We start from the raw sequence: 24207 nt of genomic DNA, 5'->3' as shown, positions 1-24207 counted from the left end.
GAAAAACTTTCCTTAGAAGGAAGCCCCTGCACCGTCTCCCAGTCACCGCCAAGGCAGCTGATATTTTGCCTCTGTGATTCCTCTGGGTTCACGGCTCCGGCGCTGGGGGTGGCCGGAGCTGCAATTATGTCACTCCCAGGCATGCTCACGGGAGTCCTCTTTCCAGCAAGGAGCTCTGATTTTCCAGCAGCATCTGTCGTACCTTCAGAGCGCATGCGCCGCTTATGTCAGCGGCTGCATGCAAGGTGAATAGTTCCTAAACCGTGTATAAAAGTGGGTTACTAATGCGCAAACCAAACAGTGATGATAACCTAAAAACAAATTAAATAGCTGCCAACAGAAAAAAGTGCTCACACACTCAGCATAAATAAAGTAACTTAGAAACTGCGGCGCTAAACTAAACCAAATAAATATACTAAATAAATAAACAGAATAAACTAATAAATATACTACTAAAAATTGTTGTGCAAAAATGCTGTGCAAAAAAAGCAATAAAAGAGCAAAATATGCAAATCCGTGCAAAAATAAATAGTCTCCAGCAAATAGCAATATTAGAATAAGATGCAATGAAAAATAAATAAATATACCAATAAAAAAGGTTGTGAAAAATTGCTGTGCAAAAATGCAATGAAATACAAATAGCAAATCCGTGCAAAAATACTGATAGATAATGACGTGCAAATAGCAATAATGCAATGAAGAAATAAACATAAAGTGCAATTAATTAATCAAAGCTGAAGTAGTGCAAATAGCAAGAAGATAATCCGATAATGTGAAGCAAAGTCTCTTGATGAAGTGCAATAAACTCAAATCAAGTGCTCAATTAATACTTGCAAAATGTCCCATCCAATAATAAAGTGCATGTTCAACAATGTGGCAAGCTTCTTCCATCAAGTGCGAGTGATACAGGTTTAGGAGATATTCATTTTACCTACAGGTAAGCCTTATTATAGGCTTACCTGTAGATGAACATGTGCTAAAGGGATATACAACCACTTTGATAGCATCATAGGCCCCTGGACAAAGTAATGATATAGGGCCCTTATAAGGGAGGTGGTGACCTTGGCAAACAGGGGGTGGGGCTAAAATGTGCTACTTATTGGGTGTGGCTTTTACCAAGAACATATTACATGTGTTTCACGATGCTGTTGGGGAGTCTTTGGTGAAAAATCAGGGGTCTAAACAGACCCCTGAAGTCTCACTTTTGAGATAGAGAAAGGGAATGAGGAAACACATTCCCCAGTTAGGAATGAGTTGGAACTAAAGGGATCTAGGGGAGCTCTGAGGTAGGAAGAGGGGCTTAAAGGGGGCTGGGTTTTCAGAGATGTGCAGCTGTCATTGCTGGTTTTGACAGGCAGTGAGGGAGTGGTATGTTAACCCTGAAAATGCTGACCTACTGTTCTGCAACCATGTGTTTCCCCCTGCAAGGCAAATGCATAATATGCTAGTATGCACTGCATACTAGCACATTGTGAGGGACCTACCTTTAAATGAAGCCCTCCAATGGCATGTTGTCAACGCTACAGAGACTTCCATCTACCCCCAGTCTTCCTTCTGTGCTCGTGGGCTGCGGCCACTTGATTGGCCGAGCCACAATGATGTCTTGACCGTGGCACACATATAACCAGTGCATACGTTCTGATATCACTGCTGCTTGCTAAAATATCTCCTAAACGGCGCATGTTTAGGAGATATTCATTTTACCTCCAGGTAAGCCTTAATATAATCTTACCTGTAGATAAAAATAAACAATGAGAGATTACTACCATTTTAAAGCGGTAGTAAACCCGCTGATTTTTTTTTTCCCTACACCTGTAAGGGAAAAGGCATAATGAGCTAGTATGCACCGCATACTAGCTCATTATGAGATACTTACCTTAGAACGAGGCGTCTGCATCTCACACGGTCCACGGCGAGGGAGCTGACATTTCCCCTCGGTGTGTCTTCCGGGTATCGCAGCTCCGGCACTGAGAGTGGCCGGAGCCGCGATGTCGTCACTCCCGAGCATTCGCGCGGGAGACTTCTTTCCGGCAAGGTCCGGTGTCTGCCGGGCTTTCAGCCGAGAATCCCCTGTGCGCATGTGCCGCTGCAGTCAGCAGCTCATTGCGAGGGGAATTGTTTAGGAGATATTTTTTTTACCTAAAGGTAAGCCTTATTATAAGCTTACCTGTAGGTAAAAGTTTAAAAAATAAGTATACAACCGCTTTAAGTGCAGCTGATGATCAGTGTATTCTGATATTGCCAGATCTTGATGTCAGAATACAATGTGCTGGTGCGGACATTGTGTGGATGGGGGAATCTGTTCTTCATTCAGACTGCTGGCTGAAGGGAAAAAAAAATACTCATCTATGGGCAGCTTGAAGACTTGCGGAAAACGTGCTAGGCTACAGGACAGCTGTCAGAGATAAAAAGTGAGCTGGGATGGAAAGGGTGCAAGACAGACATGTATGGACTAGTGTGGAGATCTGAGGTTGCAGTGATGTTTGTAGTGCACATTTATGGACGGGAGAGCAGATAACAGAAGAAAGGACATAATGTAATCAGTGCAGATGGGGGGGATTGTGTGAAAGCATCAGACTTACTGCACACTGGAAGTGTAGGAAGAGGGAGAAAAAAAGGAGGAGGGGGTGACTGGAGCGTAGAAGTGAAAGTAACTCACAAAGAAAGGTGTAGTGACCGGCAGGAAGGAGAGCGAGTTGTTTGGCAGTGGAGAGAGCTCTGTGAGTAAGGAGAGGGATTACCAGACATGTATGTAGCAATCGTTTGGTGAGATAAAGTAGAGTTAGAGCAGCAGAAGGAGTTCGATAACACAGACCTTGTCCAGTGGAAGAACGTACCTGCTTCCCAATAGCCAAGTTCTCCTACAGCATCATGTGAGAGGCAGTGTGCATATCACTCCACCAAGGACTGGCTGGGGTGCCAGAACTTTAGAATGAGTGTCGGAGAACACGGCCGTATGATCCCTCCGCAGACCCACTGCACCATTGAGTCCCTGATCGTCAGGGATGCTATACACAAACATCCAATACAGGTGTTTAGATCGTTGGGCTGCACCAAGGAATCAGGGACAAACAAGTAAATGAAAAAGTATGTTTATTTAAGATAAGGACACACGTGTAAACCAAACAGCAAACCACAAACAAATAAATAAGTGCAAGACACAGCAAACCCCAAAAACACCTAACTAACTAACTAATATATATATATATATATATATATATATATATATATATATACAAGCAAAGGAAACAAACATGAAATAAACAAGGCAGGGACAAAAGCAACAGGGAAACAGAAGCCAGGTATAAGGAAGCAGACCGTAAGTGCCGGTTCACACTAGAAGTGGCACGACTTGCAGGTCGTCTCACCGAGGCGACCTGCACACGACTGCCACGGCGACTTGCAAAACGACTTCTGTATAAAAGTCTATGCAAGTCGCCCCCAAAGTAGTACAGGAACCTTTTTTCTAAGTCGGAATGACTTGCGTCGCTCCGATTAGAACGGTTCCATTGTACAGAACGGGAGGCGACTTGTCAGGCGGCTAGGTCGCCTGACAAGTCGCCCCCCGTGTGAACCGGCTCTTAAAGCGGGGTTCCACCCAAATTTTGAACAACATCTGTATGTATTCTCTTCCTTGCCTAGATGCTGACATGCTGTTTAAAAAAATTTAAATCGCCGTAATTACCTTTTATTTTTCTATTCTTCTTTGCACTTCCTGGTTCTCCTCCCGTGGGAGTAGGCGTGTTTCTAGCCTCTCCCAGACTCCTGGGAGCTAGTCTCAGGCTTCCCAGGATGCCACTGAGCATGTGCGGGAACGAGCGGTGAATGCTGGGAGCACAGCATTCACCACATCAAGGAAATAAATGCTTGTGGGCTTCAAATGCCCACAATGAAGATGGAAACCGCCTGCAGTGAATAATATAAGTTATTCTTTCCGATGAAATCTGACACGGGCGGACATATTACACACAATATGTGAGTATGTAATGCTGAGAAGAAAAGTTTGTGAATGAACTCAAAAAAAAAAAAAAAAAACGATAGATAGGTGGACCCCCGCTTTAAGGGAGCAGGTAACAGGGAACAGGTCTCAAGGACAAGATTCACGGATTGGGATCCAGGATAAGCAGGAACAAAAGCAGGGACAAGGCTAGCAGAGGGAATTTTGAAGCGTTTGAGCTTTGGTTCAGGGTGGGTTTATATAGACCAGCAGACCCACAACGGGTGTGCTTGATAGCTGGTTGGTAGTCCAGGCAGGGAAACACCCACTGGTGGCCACCAGAATTACACCCTTTGGTGCTGAGCATAACAGTGCCACCAGCAAGTGAAACCAGTAATGACACCGTTCCTGACACTGACTAACCATCTGTTAATGTTTAAGCTAGGACTTGAGAAAAATTTTAATTTAGATTCTGACATGGTGGTTCCTGCTTGGGGGTGTTAGCAGAATTTGTGGGAGTGCTTTAGCACACCCATGAACCCTAGACTGGTAATGCCCCCTCTCAATGTGGCGCTCGGGGCACGTCCCCCCCCCACACACACTGGTTTTGGGCCCTGTTACAAACGATTGGTTAAACCCATTGGTGCTCTTTTTTTTTCTTTACAGTAGTCTTTGAAGTGAACCTGTTTAATCATTTTAAAGGTGAATGTAAATGTGGAGATTAACAGTACATTTTATTTTCACATGTCTGTAAATCATACAGTGCCTTGAAAAAATATTCATACCCCTTTACATTTTCCACATTTGGTCATGTTACAACCAAAAACGTAAATGTATTTTATTGGGATTTTTTTGTGATAGACCAACACAAAGTGGCACATGATTGTGAAGTGGAAGGAAAATGATAAATGTAAATGGTTCTCAAAATTTTTTACAAATAAATATCTGAAACGTGTGGCGTGCATTTGTATTCAGCCCCCCTTTGTAGAACCACCTTTCGTTGCAATTACAGCTGCAAGACTTTTAGGGTATGTCTCTACCAGCTTTGCACATCTAGAGGGTGAATTTTTTGCCCATTCTACTTTTCAAAATAGGTCAAGCTCTGTCAGATTGGATGGAGAGCGTCTGTGAGCAGCAATTTTCAAGCCTTGCCAACGATTCTCAATTAGATTTAGGTCTGGACTTTAACTGGGCCATTCTAACACATGAATATGCTTTGATCTAAACCATTCCATTGTAGCTCTAGGCCGTATGCTTAGGGCCATCGTCCTGCTGGAAGGTGAACCTCTGCTCCAGTCTCAAGTCTTTTGCAGACTCTAACAGGTTTTCTTCTTAGATTGCCCTGTATTTGGCTCCATCCATCTTCCCATCAACTCTGACCAGCTTCCCTGTCCCTGCTGAAGTAAAGCATCCCCACAACATGGCGCTGCCACCTCCATGTTTCACGGTGGGGATGGTGTGTTCAGGGTGATGTGCAGTGTTAGTTTTCCGCCACACATAGCGTTTTGCTTTTAGGCACCTTCTTCCACATGTTTGCTGTGTCCCTCACATGACTTCTCGCAAACTGCAAACAGGACTTCTTATGGCTTTATTCCATTAATGGCTTTCTTCTTGCCACTTGCCAGATTTGTGGAGTGCACGACTAATGGTTATCCTGTGAACAGATTCTCCCACCTGAGCTGTGGATCTCGGCAGCTCCTCCAGAGTTACCATGGGCCTCTTGGCTGCTTATCTTATTAATGCTCTCCTTGCCCGGCCTGTCAGTTTAGGTAGACGGCCATGTCTTGGTATTTTTGCAGTTGCCATACTCCATTTCCATTTTCTGGTGATGGATTGAACAGTGCTCTGTGAGATGTTCAAAGCTTGGGATATTTTTTTTATAACCTAACCCTGCTTTAAACTTCTCCACAACTTTATCCCTGACCTATCTGGTGTGTTCCTTGGTCTTCATGATGCTGTTTGTTCACTAAGGTTCTCTCATGCCGTGTACACATGACCGGACGCTACAGCATGCTTGGTCCGGCGGACCAGAGTTCGTCGGACAATCGGATCGTGTGTGGGCTCCAGCTGACTTTTTTTCCCAAAAGTTTGACGGACCTAGAAATAAAACATATTTCAAATATTTTTTACGGACTCGAGTCCAGTCGAAAAGTCCACTTGTCTGTATCCTAGTCCGACAGACAAAAACCAACACTAGGGCAGCTATTGGCTACTGGCTATGAACTTCCTTGTTTTAATCCGGTCGTACATCATCACGTACGAATCCGTTGAACTTTGGTTGATCGTGTGTAGGCAAGTCCGTTCATTCAGAAAGTCCGTTGGAAAGTCTGTCGAAAAGTCCGCCGGACCAAGTCTGCCGTAAAGTTCGCTCGTGTGTATGCGGCATAACAAACCTCTGAGGGCTTCACAGAACAGCTGTATTTATACTGAGACTAAATTACACAAGGTGGACTCTATTTACTAATTAGGTGACTTCTGAAGGCAATTGGTTCCACTAGATTTTAGTTAGGGAGATGGGCTTCCGCAGAACTTTTTTCGGGGGTGAGGGCATCATTTTAGGTCACCCATGCTCTGCCCCTTTTTGACAATGTCATGAAGGGGAGGGGCTTAGTCATTATCACATAGAGTGCAGACATGTGCCCATCAATTGCAGCCTCATTGTGCCTATCAAATGTAGCCTGTACAGTACGGAGGGTGTACAGTATGTGTATATATATATATATATATATATATATATATACAAGAACCAGTGGGAAGGATTCTATAGGATTTGCTGGATCAGAAGGAAATTATTTGGAGTGCCTTGTTGGATTCCTGCTCAGGGCTTGAAGACATCAGCTGCCCCTTAGGCAAAGCAAAGGATAAGCCACGGTTCACACAGGGGCAACTTGTCAGACAACTTAACCGCCTGACAAGTCGCGTCCCGTTCTGTACTACGGAACCGTTCTAATAGGAGCGACGCAAGTCGCTCCGACTTAGAAATAGGTTCCTGTAGTATTTTTGGGGCGACTTCAGGCGACTTGCATTGACTTCTATACAGAAGTAGTTTTGCAAGTCGCCGCTGAAGTCGTGTGCAGGTCGCCTCGGTGAGTCGACCTGCAAGTCGTGCCGCCCCTGTGTGAACCGGCAGTAACAGTGATCCCAGAGGAAAGTAAGCAAAACATAAAATCAAAACACAGTAGGAGTGCATTCACCTCCGTGACATCTCTAAAAATTCGCCCCTTTTTAACAAATGAAACCACCAAGCTCCTCATTTACTCCCTTGTTATCTCTCGCCTTGACTATTGCAACTCCCTTCTCATTGGCTTACCTCTCCATAGGCTATCCCCTCCTCAGTCTATCATGAATGCTGCTGCCAGACTTATCCACCTTACCTACCGCTCAGTGTCTGCCAACCCTCTCCTCCAATCCCTACACTGGCTCCCAATCACTCAGCGAATTAAATTTAAAATACTAACCACAACATACAAAGCCATTCACAACTTTGCCCCGAATTACATCACTAATCTTGTCTCCAAATATCACCCAAATCAACCTCTCCGCTCTTCTCAAGACCTCCTACTCTCAAGCTCTCTCGTCTCCTCCTCCCATGCTCGTCTTCAGGATTTCTCCAGAGCCTCTCCCATCCTCTGGAACTCACTACCACCAACGGTCCGGCTATCCCCTACTCTTGCTACCTTCAGGCGATCCCTGAAAACTCATCTCTTCAGGAAAGCCTATCACGTCTCCAACTAATCTCCTACCACTTCCATCACCTCATTCCCCACAGCTACAACCTTTTGTACCACCTGCCCCACCCTATTAGATTGTAAGCTCTTCTGAGCAGGGCCCTCTTAATCCTCTTGTATTTTATTGTATTATAACTGTATTGTCTCCTTTTTATATTGTGAAGCGCTGCGTAAACTGTTGGCGCTATATAAATCCTGTATAATAATAATTTACAGGAGAAGAGGTGAATACAAAGATGGCCAGTGAGGGACTTTAACCACTTGCCTACTGGGCATTTTTACTCCCTTCCTACCCAGGCCAATATTCAGCTTTCAGCGCTGTCACACTTTGAATGCTGTATATGAAATTTTTATCATTTTTTTTTCACACAAATAAGAGTTTTCTTTTGCTAGTATTAAATCACCACTGGGTTTTTTATTTTTTGTTAAATAAACAAAAAAAGAACATTTTGGGGAAAAAAAGATTTTCATAGTTTGTTATAAAATTGAAAAAAACAGATAATTTGTCTCCTTCACTTATGTGCGCTGATGAGGCTGCACTGATAGGCACTGATGAGGATGCACTGATGAGGCTGCACTGATGGGCAGCACTGAAGGGCACTGATAGGTGGCACTGATGGGCGCTGGTAGGTGACACTGGTAGCACTGATAGATGACACTGATGGGGAGACACTGATGGGCACTGATTGGCAGCACTGATGAGCAGCACATGTCGGCACTGTTTGGCAGCACTGGTGTGCACTGATTGGCAGCACTGGTGGACACTATAAGGAAATGATTCAGGAAGGCTGCACTTCCAAAAATCCTTTTATTAAAGCTTCATATGACAAGTGGTTGACAGATGGAGCAGGGGACAAAGAGGTAGACGCAAATGTTAGTGCTTAGTCATATGAAGTTTCAATAAAAGGATTACTGGAAGTGCAGCCATCCGGAATCATTTCCTTATGTTACACAGCATGCGAGCTGGGCTAGCACATGACTAGTGTGTGTAGGGATTAACCAGAGACTCACTCACCAGTAGTGGCTTTTCTTGTTTCACTGATGGGCAGGGGCGTTACTAGGTCTAAAAAAGATCTGGGGGTAGAGCCCATAGCAGCGTAGTAAAGAAAGTCTTGGGCGGGCATACACATGTATATACAGTAATATACATGTGTGTGTGTATATCCCCAGAGAGCCCTCCACTTACATCAGGGTCCCCAAAGTGCCCCCCATTAAATCAGGGTTCCCAGAGAGCCTCCTCCTTACATCAGAGTGCCCAGAGAGCCTCCCTCTTGCATCAGGGTCCCCAGAGAGCCCCCCACTTACATCAGGGTTCCCAGAGAGCCCCCCTTACATTAGGCCCCCCAGAAAGCCTCCCCCTTAAATCAGGGTCTCCAGAGAGCCTCTCCCTTAAAATCAGGGTCCCCAGAGAGCCTCCCCCTTGCATCAGGGTCCCCAGAGAGCCCCCCACTTACATCAGGGTTCCCAGAGAGCCCCCCTTACATTAGTCCCCCCAGAGAGCCTCCCCTTTTAAATCAGGGTCCCCAGAGAGCTTCTCCCTTAAAATCAGGGTCCCAAGAGATCCTCCCCCTTGCATCAGGGTCCCCAGAGAGCCTCCCACTTACATCAGGGTCCCCAGAGAGTCTCCCCTCCCCTTGGGGACCCCTGCAGAGACTCTGGGCTATGGGCCCCAGATTTGGGGCTATAGCCCCAAAAGCCACTCCCTAGCGACGCCACTGCTGATGGGCACTGATTGGTAGCACTGGTGGGCACTGTTGGGACTGCACTGATAATCAGGAAACTGATAATCAGTGCCCTGAGTATCAGTGTAGATGTTCCTTTTACACAAGCCAGTTATTGGCTCTTGATAATGGCAGCCGATAACTGGCTTGTGTTTACATTGTGATCAGCTGTGATTGGACACAGCTGATCACGTGGTAAAAGGCCTCTGTGATTGGCCCTTTATCCTGATCTGTGATCAGCTGTGCCCTAGTGACACAGTGATCAAAGAGCGCGATCACAGGAGGACATCATATGACTGGCTGGCAGAAATGACGGCTACAGCGCAGTCAGCAAGTGGTTAAGGGCTCATCCAGACCAGCCCATGCACTAAAACACATGTTTATGTTGTGAAGGGGCAGTGTTGTTACAATGTTTCACAATGCTTGGGGTTTTTTTTTTCCTGTTCTTAGGCCATTTATAAATGACCTAAGGGTGAAGTGGTTATACCAGGATCATGTCTATTATTCTTTTCATCCAGCGATTCTCTTTTATGTAAAAGTGATCTGAGCAACTATAGAACTGGCGTTGTTCCTTACACTGTGTGACGTCAGAAACTTGAAGCGAGAAGGATTTTATCACTTCTGGTTTCAGTCTCATTTAACCACATATGGACCACCGCCGTCGTTTTACGTCGCTACTTTGAAGGGGAGAATCGTTGTTATGGCAGCAGCTAGCTACCATAACCCCGGTATCCTCTTCTTCAGCGGGCGGTCCGCTTTCATATAAAAGTGGTCTCTGCGGCGGATTCGCTGCAAGATCACTTTTATCGGTGGCGGGAGATGACACCCCCCCTCCCGCCGCGCTCCGGTGCCCTCCGACTCTTACCAGAGCCTTCGGTAGCGGCGGAGGTGATCGGGTCTGCTCCCTGGCTTGGTATGGAGATGAGTGAGGGGAAGATGGACCCCCCCATCTCCATATCATTTCAGGGAAGAAGAGACGTCAAAACTCTTCTGCCCATAGCTCTTAAAGGGACTTTTTTTTTTTTTTTTCAAATGACATTTAATTTTTTTTTTTTTTTATTGCATTTTAGTGTAAATATGAGATGTAAGGTCTTTTTGACCCCAGATCTCATATTTAAGAGGTCCTGTCATGCTTTTTTTCTATTACAAGGGATGTTTACAATCCTTGTAATAGGAATAAAAGTGACACAATTTTTTTTTTTTTTTTAAAGAACAGTGTAAAATTAAAAGGTAAAATAAATAAGAAAAAATGTTTTTTTTAAAACGCGCCTCATCCCGCTGAGCTCGCGTGAAGAAGTTAACGCTTAAGTGAGTAGCGCCCGCATATGAAAACGCAATTCAAACCACACATGTGAGGTATCGCCGCGATCGGTAGAGCGAGAGCAATAATTCTTGCCCTAGACCTCCTCTGTAACTCAAAACATTGAACCTGTAGAATTTTTTAAACGTCGCCTATGGAGATTTTTAAGGGTAAGAGCCGGTTCACACGGGGGCGACTTGTCAGGCGACCTAGCCGCCTGACAAGTCGCCTCCCGTTCTGTACAATGGAACCGTTCTGCGTCGCTCCGACTTAGAAGAAAGGTTCCTGTACTACTTTGGGGGCGACTTGCATAGACTTCTATACAGAAGTCATCTTGCAAGTCGCCCCGACAGTTGTGTGCAGGTCGCCTCGGTGAGGCGACCTGCAAGTCGTGCTGCGTCTAGTGTGAACCGGCACTAAAGGTTTGTCGCCATTCCAAGAGTGGGCGCAATTTTGAAGCGTGACATGTTGGGTATCAATTTACTCAGCGTAACATTATCTTTCACAATATAAAAAAAAATTGGGCTAACTTTACTGTTGTCTTATTTTTTTAATTCAAAATATTTTTTTTTTCCAAAAAAAGTGCTTTAAAACTGCTGCGCAAATACGGTATGATAGAAAGTATTGCAACAACCGCCATTTTATTCTCTTCTTTTGTTCTAAGTAATTTTCTAGCAAAAAAACAAAACAGTTTTTAACTTGTAAACACCAAATCCTAGAAAGAGGCTCGGTCCTAAAGTGGTTAAACAAGCAGTTCCTGGATTGAACAAGCGTCTGATCAAACTGATCTCAGCTTGTTCAGATGGTCGGGAGGACAGAAGAGAGATATGGGGTCTAACAACAGACTCCAGATCTCCCCATAAAGAGGACCTGTGATGGCTCATGCTATCACAAGAGATGTTGTTCATCCATTATGATAGCAAAAAGAGTTGATCCAAAAAAAATGTAAAAAATAAAAATAAAGGTACAAGTTAAAAAAAAAAAAAGTAAATCGACCCATCCCCCATGTTAATGCACCAATGCGAACACACATGTAGGTCTTACACGCATATGTAAGCAACGATCGCACCACACATATGAGGTATCATCACACGTCAGAGCAAGAGCAATAAATCTGGCACCAGACCTCCTGTGTAGCTCTAGACTGGTAACCTGTAAAGGCTTTATACAGCACCACCTATGGAGATTTTTGGGTACTGCAGTTTGGCGCCATTCTACGGATGCACGTAATTTTAAAGCGTGACTGTGACATGTTTGGAATCTCTTTACTTGGCATAACATCATCTTTTATGTTTTACCAAAAATTATATTTGGTTTGTGTTTACTAAAACTCATTAAAATTTTTTTTTTTTTTCCCTGAAAATTTGTGTTTGATAAACAGCTGCACATACAAAACGATTGATAATCTTCCACCCCGCGAGATTTACTCAGTTTGATCGAATCCAATCTAAATGGAGTCTTATGGTCGCCATACACGCTTTGACAAATGATTGATTGATTTTCTGATCGATCATTTCCGAATAATCAATCTATAGGTGACAACCCATTTGATCGCTATGACACACACGGGAAAGTGGATTTCACTCGATAGTGGAAAATACGATCGAAAATGATTGATCTGTGTGATCTCATAAACTGATTGATCCAAATAAGATCGAATTTATGAACAAGCATCAGTGCTGCTAATCGTTGCAACTTTCCACCCTGCCCGATCGACTCAGATTGAATCCAATCTAAATTGAGTCTTATGGTGGCCATACACGCTTTGACAAACGATTGATTCCTTTTCCCGATTGATCTCTTCTGATAGGAATATTCAATCTTTAGGTGACAACCCATTTAGTCAATGTGGCACACATGGGGAAGTGGATCTTGATCAATACTTATTGATCGCATGTCATAATCTGATTGAAATACGATTGTATTGACAGTGCTACTACAAAACGATTGATAATATTCCATCCTGCCTGATCAACTCAGTTTGAATCCAATCTAAATTGAGTCTTATGGTGGCCATACACGTTTTGACAAACGATTGATTCCTTTTCCCGATCAATCTCTTCCAATAGGAATAATCAATCTATAGGTGACAACCCAATCAGTGTGGCACACATAGGGAAGTGGATTTTGATCAATAATTATTGATCGTATGTCATAATCTGATCGAAATATGATTGCATTCACAGTGCTACTACCAAACGATTGATAATATTCCACCCTGGCTGATTGGACTGGATAATAAATAAATAAAAATAAATAAATCAAAGTGTGTGTGGTCACTGTGATTGTACATGTATGGGATAGTACAATGATGTATGCTGGATATGGGAGATCAAGGAGGATGTGTGCAGAGTGGTGTGTGATCACTGTGATTGTACATGTATGGGATAGTACAATGATGTATGCTGGATATAGGAGATCAGTGAGGATGTGTGCAGAGTGGTGTGTGATCACTGTGATTGTACATGTATGGGATAGTACAATGATGTATGCTGGATATGGGAGATCAATGAGGATGTGTGCAGAGTGATGTGTGATCACTGTGATTGTACATGTATGGGATAGTACAATAATGTATGCTGGATATGGGAGATCAATGAGGATGTGTGCAGAGTGGTGTGTGATCACTGTGATTGTACATGTATGGGATAGTACAATAATGTATGCTGGATATGGGAGATCAATGAGGATGTGTGCAGAGTGATGTGAGGCCAGCAGTGAGGAGTGTTGTCAGTACATGTATGAGTGTATGAGCTGTGCTCTGATCAGGAGGCACTAGGTGTCCCCAGCTGTGAATTAGCATAGCTCCACCTAGGGGCCGTCCAGTGACATACGCTCCAGTGTAGGTGGGTGCTGACTACTAAAACTCCTGCAAACTCCCAGGAATGGGAGAGAGAAAGTTTCTTCCACTCTGACGGAGAACCTTCCAACCCTGGGACCGGTGCAAGGAACTACACATTGCATGCAAGAGGATTTTTTATTATTCTTTTTTTTTACCTTTAATACACTTTTTATTATTTTTTTTTTATAATTTTTTTTTTGTATTAACCTGATCATCAAGCTTTGTACACGATCTGGATGAGTGTTTGGCTTGTGTCCCCGTAACTTGTGATTGGTGGATCTGAGGACAGGAGGACTGAAGTCTGGCACAGCGATCCTCTACAAGACCCGATCTGGATTGGATACATCACACCTTACCACCAACAGGGATCCGATCTCTGGACATGGCCGAGAAAAAGAAGGAGGCAAAGGGGAAAAAGGGCAAAGGGAAAAAGGAGAAGAAGGACAAGAAGGAAGGCTCTCGCACTGATGATATTCCAAGTGAGTGATCTCCTTTTATCAGCGGGGATGGCAGGCTGGGCTGCACGTGTAATGTCAGGGATGTCATTTACTGATCACACCAGGCACCTCTCCCGATCCATGCTTTCCTCCGGGATACTATGACAGCTCCTCGCTTTACATCAACCGCGGGCACCGGGCTCCATCTGCTTTCCTAATCTGCCCTCCAGTGGTCACATATGAGTATAGGCGGAGGGGATTCCCTGCAAAGAGCCGCCGTCATTTCAGCATTTCTCTGCAGCGGAAAGACCCACTGAGCATGCCGCTGACGTCATGAGCTTTACCTGCTGTCACCGTATGACATCAGACGTGCCTGGAGTTACCTGTGCTGGGCACGGCCATTCTTAGACCCTCATACACAGGGCACGTGCCCCGGGGCTCTTACTGAGTTTACCAAATTCTCTTACTGACTGCCTCAGGTCTTCTACTAATTGCCCAGATTTTTTACTAGTTGCCACTAGTCTCTCACCCCAGGTCTTCTACTGATTGCCTCAGGTATCCCACCGCAAGTCTTCTACTGGTTGCCCCAGGTCTTTTACTAGTTGCCGCTGGTATCCCACCCCAGGTCTTCTACTGAGTGCTTCAGGTATCCCACCTCAGGTCTTCTACTGATTTCCCAGGTCTTTTACTAGTTGCCGCCAGTATCCCACCACATGTCATCTACTGAGTGTCCCAGGTAGTTTACTAGTTGCCTCAGGTATCCCACCTCAGGTCTTCTACTGATTTCCTCAGGTCTTTTACTAGTTGCCACCAGTATCCCACCCCAGGTCATCTACTGAGTGTCCCAGGTATCCCACCTCAAGTCTTCTACTGAGTGTCCCAGGTCTTTTACTAGTTGCCGCCTGTATCCCACCCTAGGTCTTTTACTAGTTGCCCCATGTCTTTTACTAGTTGGTGCTGGTATCTCACCCCAGATCCTTTACTGAGTGCCCCAGGCATCCCACCCCAGGTCTTCTGCTAGTTGCACCATGTCTTTTACTAGTTACCACCGGTAATTGCTGCAGGTATCCCACCCCAAGTCTTCTACTGATTGCCCCAGGTCTTTTATTAGTTGCTACCAGTATCCCACCCCAGGTTTTCTACTGAGTGCCCCAGGTATCCCACCTCAGGTCTTCTACTAAGTGCCCGAGGTATACCACCCCAGGTCTTCTACTGAGTGTCCTAGGTCTTTTACTAGTTGCAACCGATATCTCACCCCAGGTCTACTAAGTGCCCCAGGTAGTTTACTTATTGCTGCAGATATCTCACTGAGATCTCTTCTTCTGAGTGCCCCAGGTATCCCACCCCAGGCCTTCTACTGTATGCCTCATGTATCCCACCCTAGGTCTTTTACTAGTTGCTGCCGGTACGCCCCCAGATTTTCTACTGAGTGCCTCAAGTATCTCACCCTAGGTCTTTTTCTAGTTGCCCCATGTCTTTTACTAGTTGTTGCTGGTATCCCACCCCAGGTCTTTTACTAAGTGCCCCACGTATCCCACCCCAGGTCTTCTACTGATTTTCCCAAGTCTTTTACTAGTTGCCACCAGTATCCCACCCCAGGTCATCTACTGAGTGCCCCAGGTAGTTTGGTAATTGCTGCAGGTATCCCATCCCGGGATTTCTACTGATTGCCCCAGGTGTTTTACTAGTTGCCACCAGTATCCCACCCTAGGTATTCTACTGAGTGCCCCAGGTATCCCACCTCAGGTCTTCTACTGAGTGCCCGAGGTATACCACCACAGGTCTTTTACTGAGTGCCCCGGGTCTTTTACTGAGTGCCCCGGGTCTTTTACTGAGTGCCCCGGGTCTTTTACTGAGTGCCCCGGGTCTTTTACTGAGTGCCTCAGGTCTTCTACTGATTACACCAGGTCTTCTACTGAGTGCCTAGGTCTCTTACCCTTGGTCTCCTTCTGGTTGCCAATGTCTTCTACTGATTGCCCTAGGTCTTCTACTGAGTGCCCTAGGTCTCCTATCTAAGGTTTCCTTCTTATTGACCCATGTTTTCTACTGATTGCACCAGGTCTTCTACTGAGTGCCCTAGGCCTCCTACTGAATGTCCCAGGTCTCCTACGGAGTGCCCCATGTCTACTACCTCAGGTTTCCTCTTGAGTGCCCCAGTTCTCCTACTGAGTGCCATAGGTCTCCCCTCCCCTAGATCCCCTACTGAATTCTCCTACTGAGTGTGCCAGCTCTGCTACCCCAGGTCTCCTACTGATACAGTGGAACATCTGGTTGCTCTGTGATCAGTGAGAAGTGCTGAGCAGATTACTGAGAACGTTACTTGTTCACAGTGTACTTCACAATTTTAAACTCATTGTCTACACCTTCCACAACCACATTGTGAGATTTTGGTCAATGGTGTTTCTGTTTTGTCACATTGTGAAGGAAAATTGCATATTATATGGCCACTATGTGGCTGCTGACATGACATAGGAGACCTACATGTGCAGTGTCTTACCTTAGTGTCTTTCCACCTCTGGTTAACCTGAGCCAGAAGGGGCAGCACATATGTGTGTTAAAAAATCAGATCCATCATGATTAAAAAGTTATTTGTAGCCAAGAACAACTTGTAGAATGTTAGCAATTGAAAGATGAGATGTCTGTAAAATAAAGCCTTCCTTTGTACCTTTATATGTGGAGAAAGTCCAAACGGATACCTTGTTTGTCTGTAGGAACAGCATATATGATATTGATGTAAATGAATGGCACTAGTGTTATTTCAGCAGGGAAGTGACAGCTGACCTACATATAAAGACGCATACACAACTTATTTACATGTGCTGGCAAATGCAATATTCAGTACAAAATGAATGCTGAATTATGTTTTCTGGAGCATTATAGTTAGATAATTTCTCTTCCATGCTTATTCAACTAGGCTAAGCCCCCATTCACATTTGAGCGCAGCGTATGTAGGTTATTTTGAGGGTTTTTTCTGTGCATGTTTTTTTCAAGCATTTTTAGAATTGAAGTGCTGTACCGCAACTTTTTTTGGGCCATCATCATGCGTTTTTGATCCCGTTAACCCTTTTATTTTGGAAGAGCCTGAAAAACATACGTCATGCGCGTTTTTCTGTATTTTTTCACCCACTCACATTGAAGTCAAAGGGGCCATAAATAGCTCATGTACCTTTTGGATCTTCAAATGAATGCGGAGCGCTCAAATGTCAACAGGGCCAATTGAAAAGCAGGGCATTTGGCTTGTGGAGCGCTTTGTAACTTTGAGCTACAAAATGCACAGGTGTGAATGTCTACCATGTTTGCCCGAACAGGGATGTACAGGCATCCCGTGCAGGTAGTCCCATTCATGTCAAAGCAGTGCTGCACGGACACAGCTGCTGCTCCCAATTTGACATCCATGTGGGTGTGGGTCCCCAAATGTTTGTGTTCGGGGACCTGCACCCACATACACTATATATACAGACAAAAACATGTGCCTCTGCCCAACAGAAGCTCATTTTTGAGCTTCGAGTGACAAGCTTTACTAGACTCAGGTGTGAAGGGCACCATAGGTTACAATCGGAACCCTCATGTCAAGCATAGACACACTTTAAGAAAATCACTTTAAGTTGCTCAGGTGTGAACTAAGCCCAACATTATATTTGACTGGTTTCTATGGGTTACTCTGTGTGGAGGTTTATGTGCCTGGGGAATGACAGGTGTTCCGTGAAGCCAGCCTGTCAAAATCGCACACGCTTGGGAGACGCAGCAGCTGCATGGATCTTGACGCGCTTGCCAGTGTTTACAGCCATACAGGGATAGACACAGCTCTTACATCTGGAGTTGTGCGTCTGTCCAGTACGGATGTAAACAGTGGCATGTGCGTTAAGATCCATACAGTCGCTGCGCCTCTCAGTATGTCATTCATTTTTACAGGCTGATTGCACACAGCACCTGCCATTCCCCAGGCACATAAACACAAACCTTTGCACAGAGGTACGGATCTATGCACTCATGTTGAATTAGGAATTTGTGTGAGATCCAGTGTTCTTGACCCAAAAGTGATTAAAGCGTAACTAAAAAGAAAACTTTTTTGGGGGGGTTTGGATAGAATGGAGAATGATTAGTACTCCTGTCATGTTTTTATTGCTGTCTGTGTCCCGTTAGAGATGCACCCTCACTATTTGTCCCGTTTACCGTTTTTATTGAAAGTGAAAGTAAAAGAAAATCCCAAATTTTGGTTTGGCCCATGAAAAGAGGGTGACACTAGTTCTGGTGAAGGAATTCCCTTAATTTGCAGGGATTTCCTTTAACTTCCTGTTTGGCTATGGGGCAGGAAGTGAAGGGAAATCTCCACAATGGGACACAGATGGTGAAAAAAAATCTGCAGGGTTATTACCCTCCCTTGTTCTATCTAAAATAAAAATGCCGGCGGCAGGTTGGCATGGCTGCACAAATCGCTGTCATTGTACATCGGCCGCTTTAAGAAGCTATAGGGGGCATGCCAGAGCCGATGCGAGTAGCCAGCAGCCGCGATATCCGCCGGCCACCCGCGATCGCTCCACAGAGAGCCAGAACAGGGTTCTGTGTATGTAAACAAACAGATCCCCATTCTGACAGGAGACTAGAGAGAGATCTGCTGTTCCTGGTGATCAGGAACAGCGATCTCTCTCCTCCTCCAGTCAGTCCCCTCCCCCCAGAAACACCTCCCTAGGGAACACTTAACCCCTTGTTTGCCCCCTATTGTTAACCCCTTCCCTGCCAGTGACATTTATATAGTAATCAGTGGCTATTTTTAGCTCTGATCGCTGTATAAATGTCAATGGTCCCAAAAAAGTGTCAAAAGTGTTCGATCTGTCCGCCGCAATGTCGCAGTCTCGCTAAAAATCGCTGATCACCGCCATTAATAGTAAAAGAAAAAGAAATAATAAAAATGTCATAAATATATCCCCTATTTTGTAGACGCTATAATTTTTGTGCAAACCAATCAATATACGCTTATTGCGTTTTTTTTTTTTTTTTTACCAAACATATGAGGAAGAATACATATTGGCCTAAACTTATGAGGAAATGCATTTATCCATTTAGTTTTTTTTTGTTTTTTTATATTTATTATAGCAAAAAGTAAAAAATATATTTTTTTTTTTTTCCAAATTTGTTGGTCTTTTTTTCTTTATAGCGAAAAAAATAAAAACTGCAGAGGTGGTCAATTATCACCAAAAGAAAGTTCTATTTGTGAGAAAAAAAGAAAATAAATTTTGTTTGTGTACAGCATCACATGACCGCGCAATTGTCAGTTAGAGCGACACAGTGCCATATTGCAATTGGTCTGGTCATAAAGGGGGCAAATCCTTCCTGTCTGTAAGTGGTTAAATTTCCATTAGAATATGTTTATGACCACGTTCTCAGTAAAGTACACATGAAGAAGGGTGAAATGCAATGCATTTGACAGTGAAAACTTGAATTGGAGAACTGTTCACCTGGTTTCGTTCTATGCTGGGTTCTTTGTTGTAGTGCTTCATGCAATGTGATTTGCGTTTAGTCTTTAAACGCTCTTGCTACTTATTGAGTGATGGATTTATAAGCTTCAGAAAAAAAAAAAAACGTTATCCCTTAAAGGGAGAGGTTTACCGAGACAGACTGAGGCAACCCTGCGTTGTAATCCTCTTTTCTTAACAAGAAAGCCAGAGCTTCATGTTCTGCAGTTGCCAACTGTGCCGAATTTGCAGGAACAGTCCCCGTTCATAAAGCTGTGTCCCTGCCCTACCATTAGCCATTTATATGTTATGAGTTTACATTTGCATAATGTTTTGGCTTTAGTTGTTTCCTTATTGCTATGTAGGTATTTTGCCTATTTATTGAAAGGGAAACATCAAGAAAAAAAAGCTGGGATTTATTTATTTGATGATTTGTGGAGAATGTGTTATGTTTGTGAGGTTTGTGCCAGGCTGCAGTCCATGATGTGTTCAGACGTACCTGCCAAGCTGTAAAACGCCCCTGGGAATACGATTCTTTCGTTTCACTGAATCTCGTGTCATAGTCTAAAATTCCTGGAATGTCCCTGATTGTGGTGACGCTATTTAACTTAATCATTTTCACTGACGCACCCTGGCTACAAAGAAGAAAATTAGTTGAATCACCTACAGCAGCTTTTGTTATCCCTCTTGGACTCTGTTAGAAAGATTTTTTGTGCTTCATTCTTTATTTCTGCCCTCCTGCCAGGAGCATTACAAGTAGGGTTGCACCTATACCGGTATTGGCATTGGTGCAGATACTAAGCATTGCTAAGCAAGTACTGATACATTTGCGGTGCGATTTGAGCCCATACAAAAGGAATGGGTTCAAATCGCACTGTAAAGAATTGCATGTGATTTGAACAGGAATGCAATGCAATTCCTGCCTGAATCACTTGTGGGTTTCCCCCACTACTCCTGTGTGAACCCAGACTTGTCGTAGTGACTTCAGCCTGGCTTCACACAGGAGCGGTGTGGGAAAACGCATGCGATTTGGACAGGAATCGCACTGCATTCTTGTTCAAATCGCATGTAATTCTTTTCAGTGTGATTTGAGCCCATTCGTTTTGTATGGGCTCAAATCGTAAAAAGTTGAGAAAGGCTGCTGGAGTCTTTGACAGATTAAATAAGGCCATTCATTTTGTATGGGCTCAAATCGCACCACAAAGGTATCGGTACTCGGTATCGACGTGTACTTGACCAAAAGTATTGGTACTCGTACCGAAAAAACAGCATTGGTGCAACCCTAATTACAAAGGGTCTTATACTTTCCGAGTGAATTTCTCCTGCAGTAGCTGGAGGAGGCAGAGCTAAAGGGGACTGTAGTCCAGCCTTTCTTAGCCAGGGTTTCGTAGAACCCTGGGGTTCCTCCAGAGGTTGTGTAGACGAAAGAAAGTGGCCACACACTGGAATGAGAAGTTTGCCGTGTGAAACGTCCTGTATCATCTGTCTGGCATGCGACAATAAAGATTCCTGTCAAGCAAACTTCTCGTTCCCATGTGCGGCCACTTTCTTTCTCCTACACATCCAGTTACGGTGGTGAGCCAGGGCGAGCACCTGGAGGGATATTGCACCTCGTTGGCCTGAGTGGTTTGTGCTTTGTGTTGTGGACTTCCTCCAGAGGTTGCTAGGGGTTGCTAGGTGTTCCTTGATCAATCAGAAATTTCAACCTCTCAGATAAGTTCCCTTAGACCCTAATGATTCTTTTAGCTATCTTAAGAGGGATTCTTCCCACGGACCACAAATATAAGGAGCAATCTTCTCACTGACCATCCCACTTGTGAACAGTGAGCTGTAGATACAGCAAAGGTTCTCCGAGACCATAAAGTTATCTCAAGGGTAAGAAAAGTTGAGAAAGGCTACTGTAGTCTTTGACAGATTAACTAAGGCAGTGGTCTTGTGTTGACCATATGATCATTCTATTTATGATAGTCACACATGTTTTTATGCGACTTTTTACAGCATCTACAGCAACTGAATCACTTAATAGAATCTGGCAGGATTTATGTTGTCTTCTTGATTCATCAGCTGATGTTGTAGTGCAGTACTGTAAGCCTTGGAAATCAATCACAAACTAACAGTTTACAATATACAGTACCTATAGGTGATTTCTTGCCATGAGTTACTGCACATCATTGTTGTTTGCACAATGCAAGCTTATGGAACCTTGTTTATAGTGTACTCTCTGTTGAAAATGTAGACTTTACCACACTATACAGCCAGAAAAATGGCTCCAGTATCTCCTTGGTCAGTCTTACTGTTTTCCTGTTCTTTGTATAGAGGTGGTTATCTTGATTCATTAATTAATCAGCTAGCTGGAATAAGAGAATTGCGTTGCTGAAACAGGGGCAGTGCAATGCAGAAATGATGTTTGTTTCGCAAAACAGGCTGAACAGAATTACAGATCTTTTGGCAGGTTTTCATATATGTATTTCCACTGTGAATTTAACTGTTACAGATTTTTTCTAATACTATAGGGCCTATTTATTAAGATCAAAATTGACACAGAAAAGCAATAAATTCTTTTTATTTAGTTTTTGCCTGTGACTCTCATGCATTCATTTTTTTTTCTTATTTTGACTAAAGCTAAATCAACCCAGCAAGATCAATTTGTAGATCGACTTTACTAATTAATAGGACTTTCCACCATTTTTCAAAAATAAATTCAATTAAATAGAGGAAAGCTAGAGAGGAACTGACAATATTTCACCACATTTTGACAATTTTTTACTAAGCCATTCTAATTTTCCTTATTATTTTCAGTTTGCAGCAACATCAACATTTTTCAGCGTTTATCACCTGGAGTAAATTTTGTAGCAAAGAAGTGTGCTTATCTTTGTAAGTGAGCACCTATTTATTGGGGCATTTATGGTTTCTATAAGGTTAGAGAACACAAGACAATTCTTGGGCAATGTATATTTGATTGAAATTCCTATTAAGCTTTGCTATACAATGCGCAATTTTGTTTAGAGAATCAACCTTAGCTGGCAAATGGACCAGGTAAAAGACCCAAACCAACAAATGCATTGTACGGCGTTGGACTTTCTTATACGAAAAGTACAAAATCCTTCTGCACTGCGTATTTACCCAACATATTGTTGTTTGCATGGGGGTATATATCAATCAGCACAAAGACAATCCTGTCAAAGACCTACAAGATCTGCCAATCTAAGACTCACCCTAAAATAACAAAGATCAATCACCCACTCCATCAATTGCACAAGGAAACTAGTAAGTAAAGCTAAAATACTATAAAATAAGAACATTTTAAAATAACATTTCTATGAATCCAATTGCCTAAATTTGTTGACCTTAAACACTTTTCAGTTTGGGAAACGACCCATAGTTGCCCTTTTTTAGCATGCGTGTTACACTACAATCTTGACTTTTCCTTCTCCATTCAAGACATCACTTCCTCGAGGGAAGCCAACTGCACGTTTTCAATGGCTTATCAGAATGATCTCAGTTTTCAAGATCTTGTCAGCTCTGAATTCAGGACAAAACATGAGTTGAAGCCTCCAGGGCTGGCATTCCAGTGGACAATGACCTGCTTACTGAACACAAGGGAGACAGATACAGAATCCATCCTAATTGCATTTTTTGTGCTTTGCCTAACTTGTGGAAGGATTTGTATTCCAGCAATTTAAAAGCTGGGCATGGATCAGCTTATCTTCTCTTTGGAAGCCACAGTTTTATTGTGTGATCATAAAATCCTTTTCAGTTCTTAGCAAATCCATGGCCCCCAGACAGAGTTACTGAACTATTGGCCATCAGCCAAAATAAAGAGCCCATAGCAATCAGATACTGAGAATAGGAATTTACAGGATGATCACTGGTCAGTAAATGAGTGGACAACATACCAACACATCATTCTGAGACATTGATCTCCGATTTACTAAAGTAGTAGATCATGTTTACTTTTAGTGGATTTTCAATGTTCTTATTGAATAAGGATGAACAAAGTAAAATTTACTTTGAAAAAAATACTCAATCATGTGCCAGGAAAATGAACAAAAAAAAAAAGAATCTAATGATCAACTTTTCTCCAACCGGCTTGTTAAGTTTTCGCAACCTCATACTAATACATGCTAGCTTTTACAAGGTGTATAAAATATCAGAATGCTGAATGTTCATTTTATGGTGGCCATACACACTTTGATAAATGATCAAATAATTTTCCGATAGTCAACAACCCATTTAAATGATATGCCACACACAGTGAAATTAATTTTGATCAATAGTTAAAGAGAAGCTCCAGTCTCCCCCAAAAAATTAAAAGTCAACAGCTACAAATACTGTAGCTGTCAATTTTTAATATACGGAAAATTACCTGACCAAGGATCCAGCTCTGTCCTCACCTGAGCCAATTCTTCAGTCAGCTTCGGGTCCAAGAGCTGGCATCTTGAATAAGGTTTCTCACTGCGCATGTGCGAGCCATGCTGCACTTTGTGACAGGTCCCGCAGTCTTCCTGTGATGTGTCCCAGATGGCTGCGGGGAAGGAAGAAGGGCCTGAACTTCCGCTCGGATCGCCGTGGCGATCTAAACAGAAGTCTGAGCAGTTACCTGTCAAAACCAGGTATCAGCCCCCCCCCCCCCCAAAAAAAAAGTGCCAAATGTGGAGAGGTGGGGATGTAAATAAATAGAACTTCTCCTTTTGGGTGAAGTTCCGCTTTAAGATATGATTGCAACTTATGACGTTTCTGACATGTTACATAGTTACATAGTAGGTGAGGTTGAAAAAAGTCCATCAAG

At 43.5% G+C, this 24207-nt stretch overlaps 1 protein-coding gene across 9 annotated transcripts in view; it reads left to right on the top strand.

The window, feature by feature from the left end:
- Nucleotides 1-24207, top strand: part of NRG1 (neuregulin 1) — a 934313-nt gene that overhangs the window by 742876 nt on the left and 167230 nt on the right. The window contains exon 1 of one of the 9 annotated variants that reach the window (XM_073598376.1): nucleotides 13526-14007. The exons of the other annotated variants lie outside the window; for them this stretch is intronic. Within the exon in view, the coding sequence (XP_073454477.1) occupies nucleotides 13911-14007 (97 nt within the window). The 5' untranslated portion in view covers nucleotides 13526-13910. Of the gene's footprint in view, nucleotides 1-13525; nucleotides 14008-24207 lie in introns of those variants that run through there. 9 annotated transcript variants of the gene reach the window in all.

This window comes from Aquarana catesbeiana, linkage group LG01 (assembly GCF_042186555.1).
Source record: "Aquarana catesbeiana isolate 2022-GZ linkage group LG01, ASM4218655v1, whole genome shotgun sequence".
Lineage (NCBI taxonomy): Eukaryota > Metazoa > Chordata > Amphibia > Anura > Ranidae > Aquarana > Aquarana catesbeiana.
The sequence above is the reverse complement of the archived record's forward strand: the minus strand, read 5'-3'. Positions and strand labels throughout refer to the sequence as shown.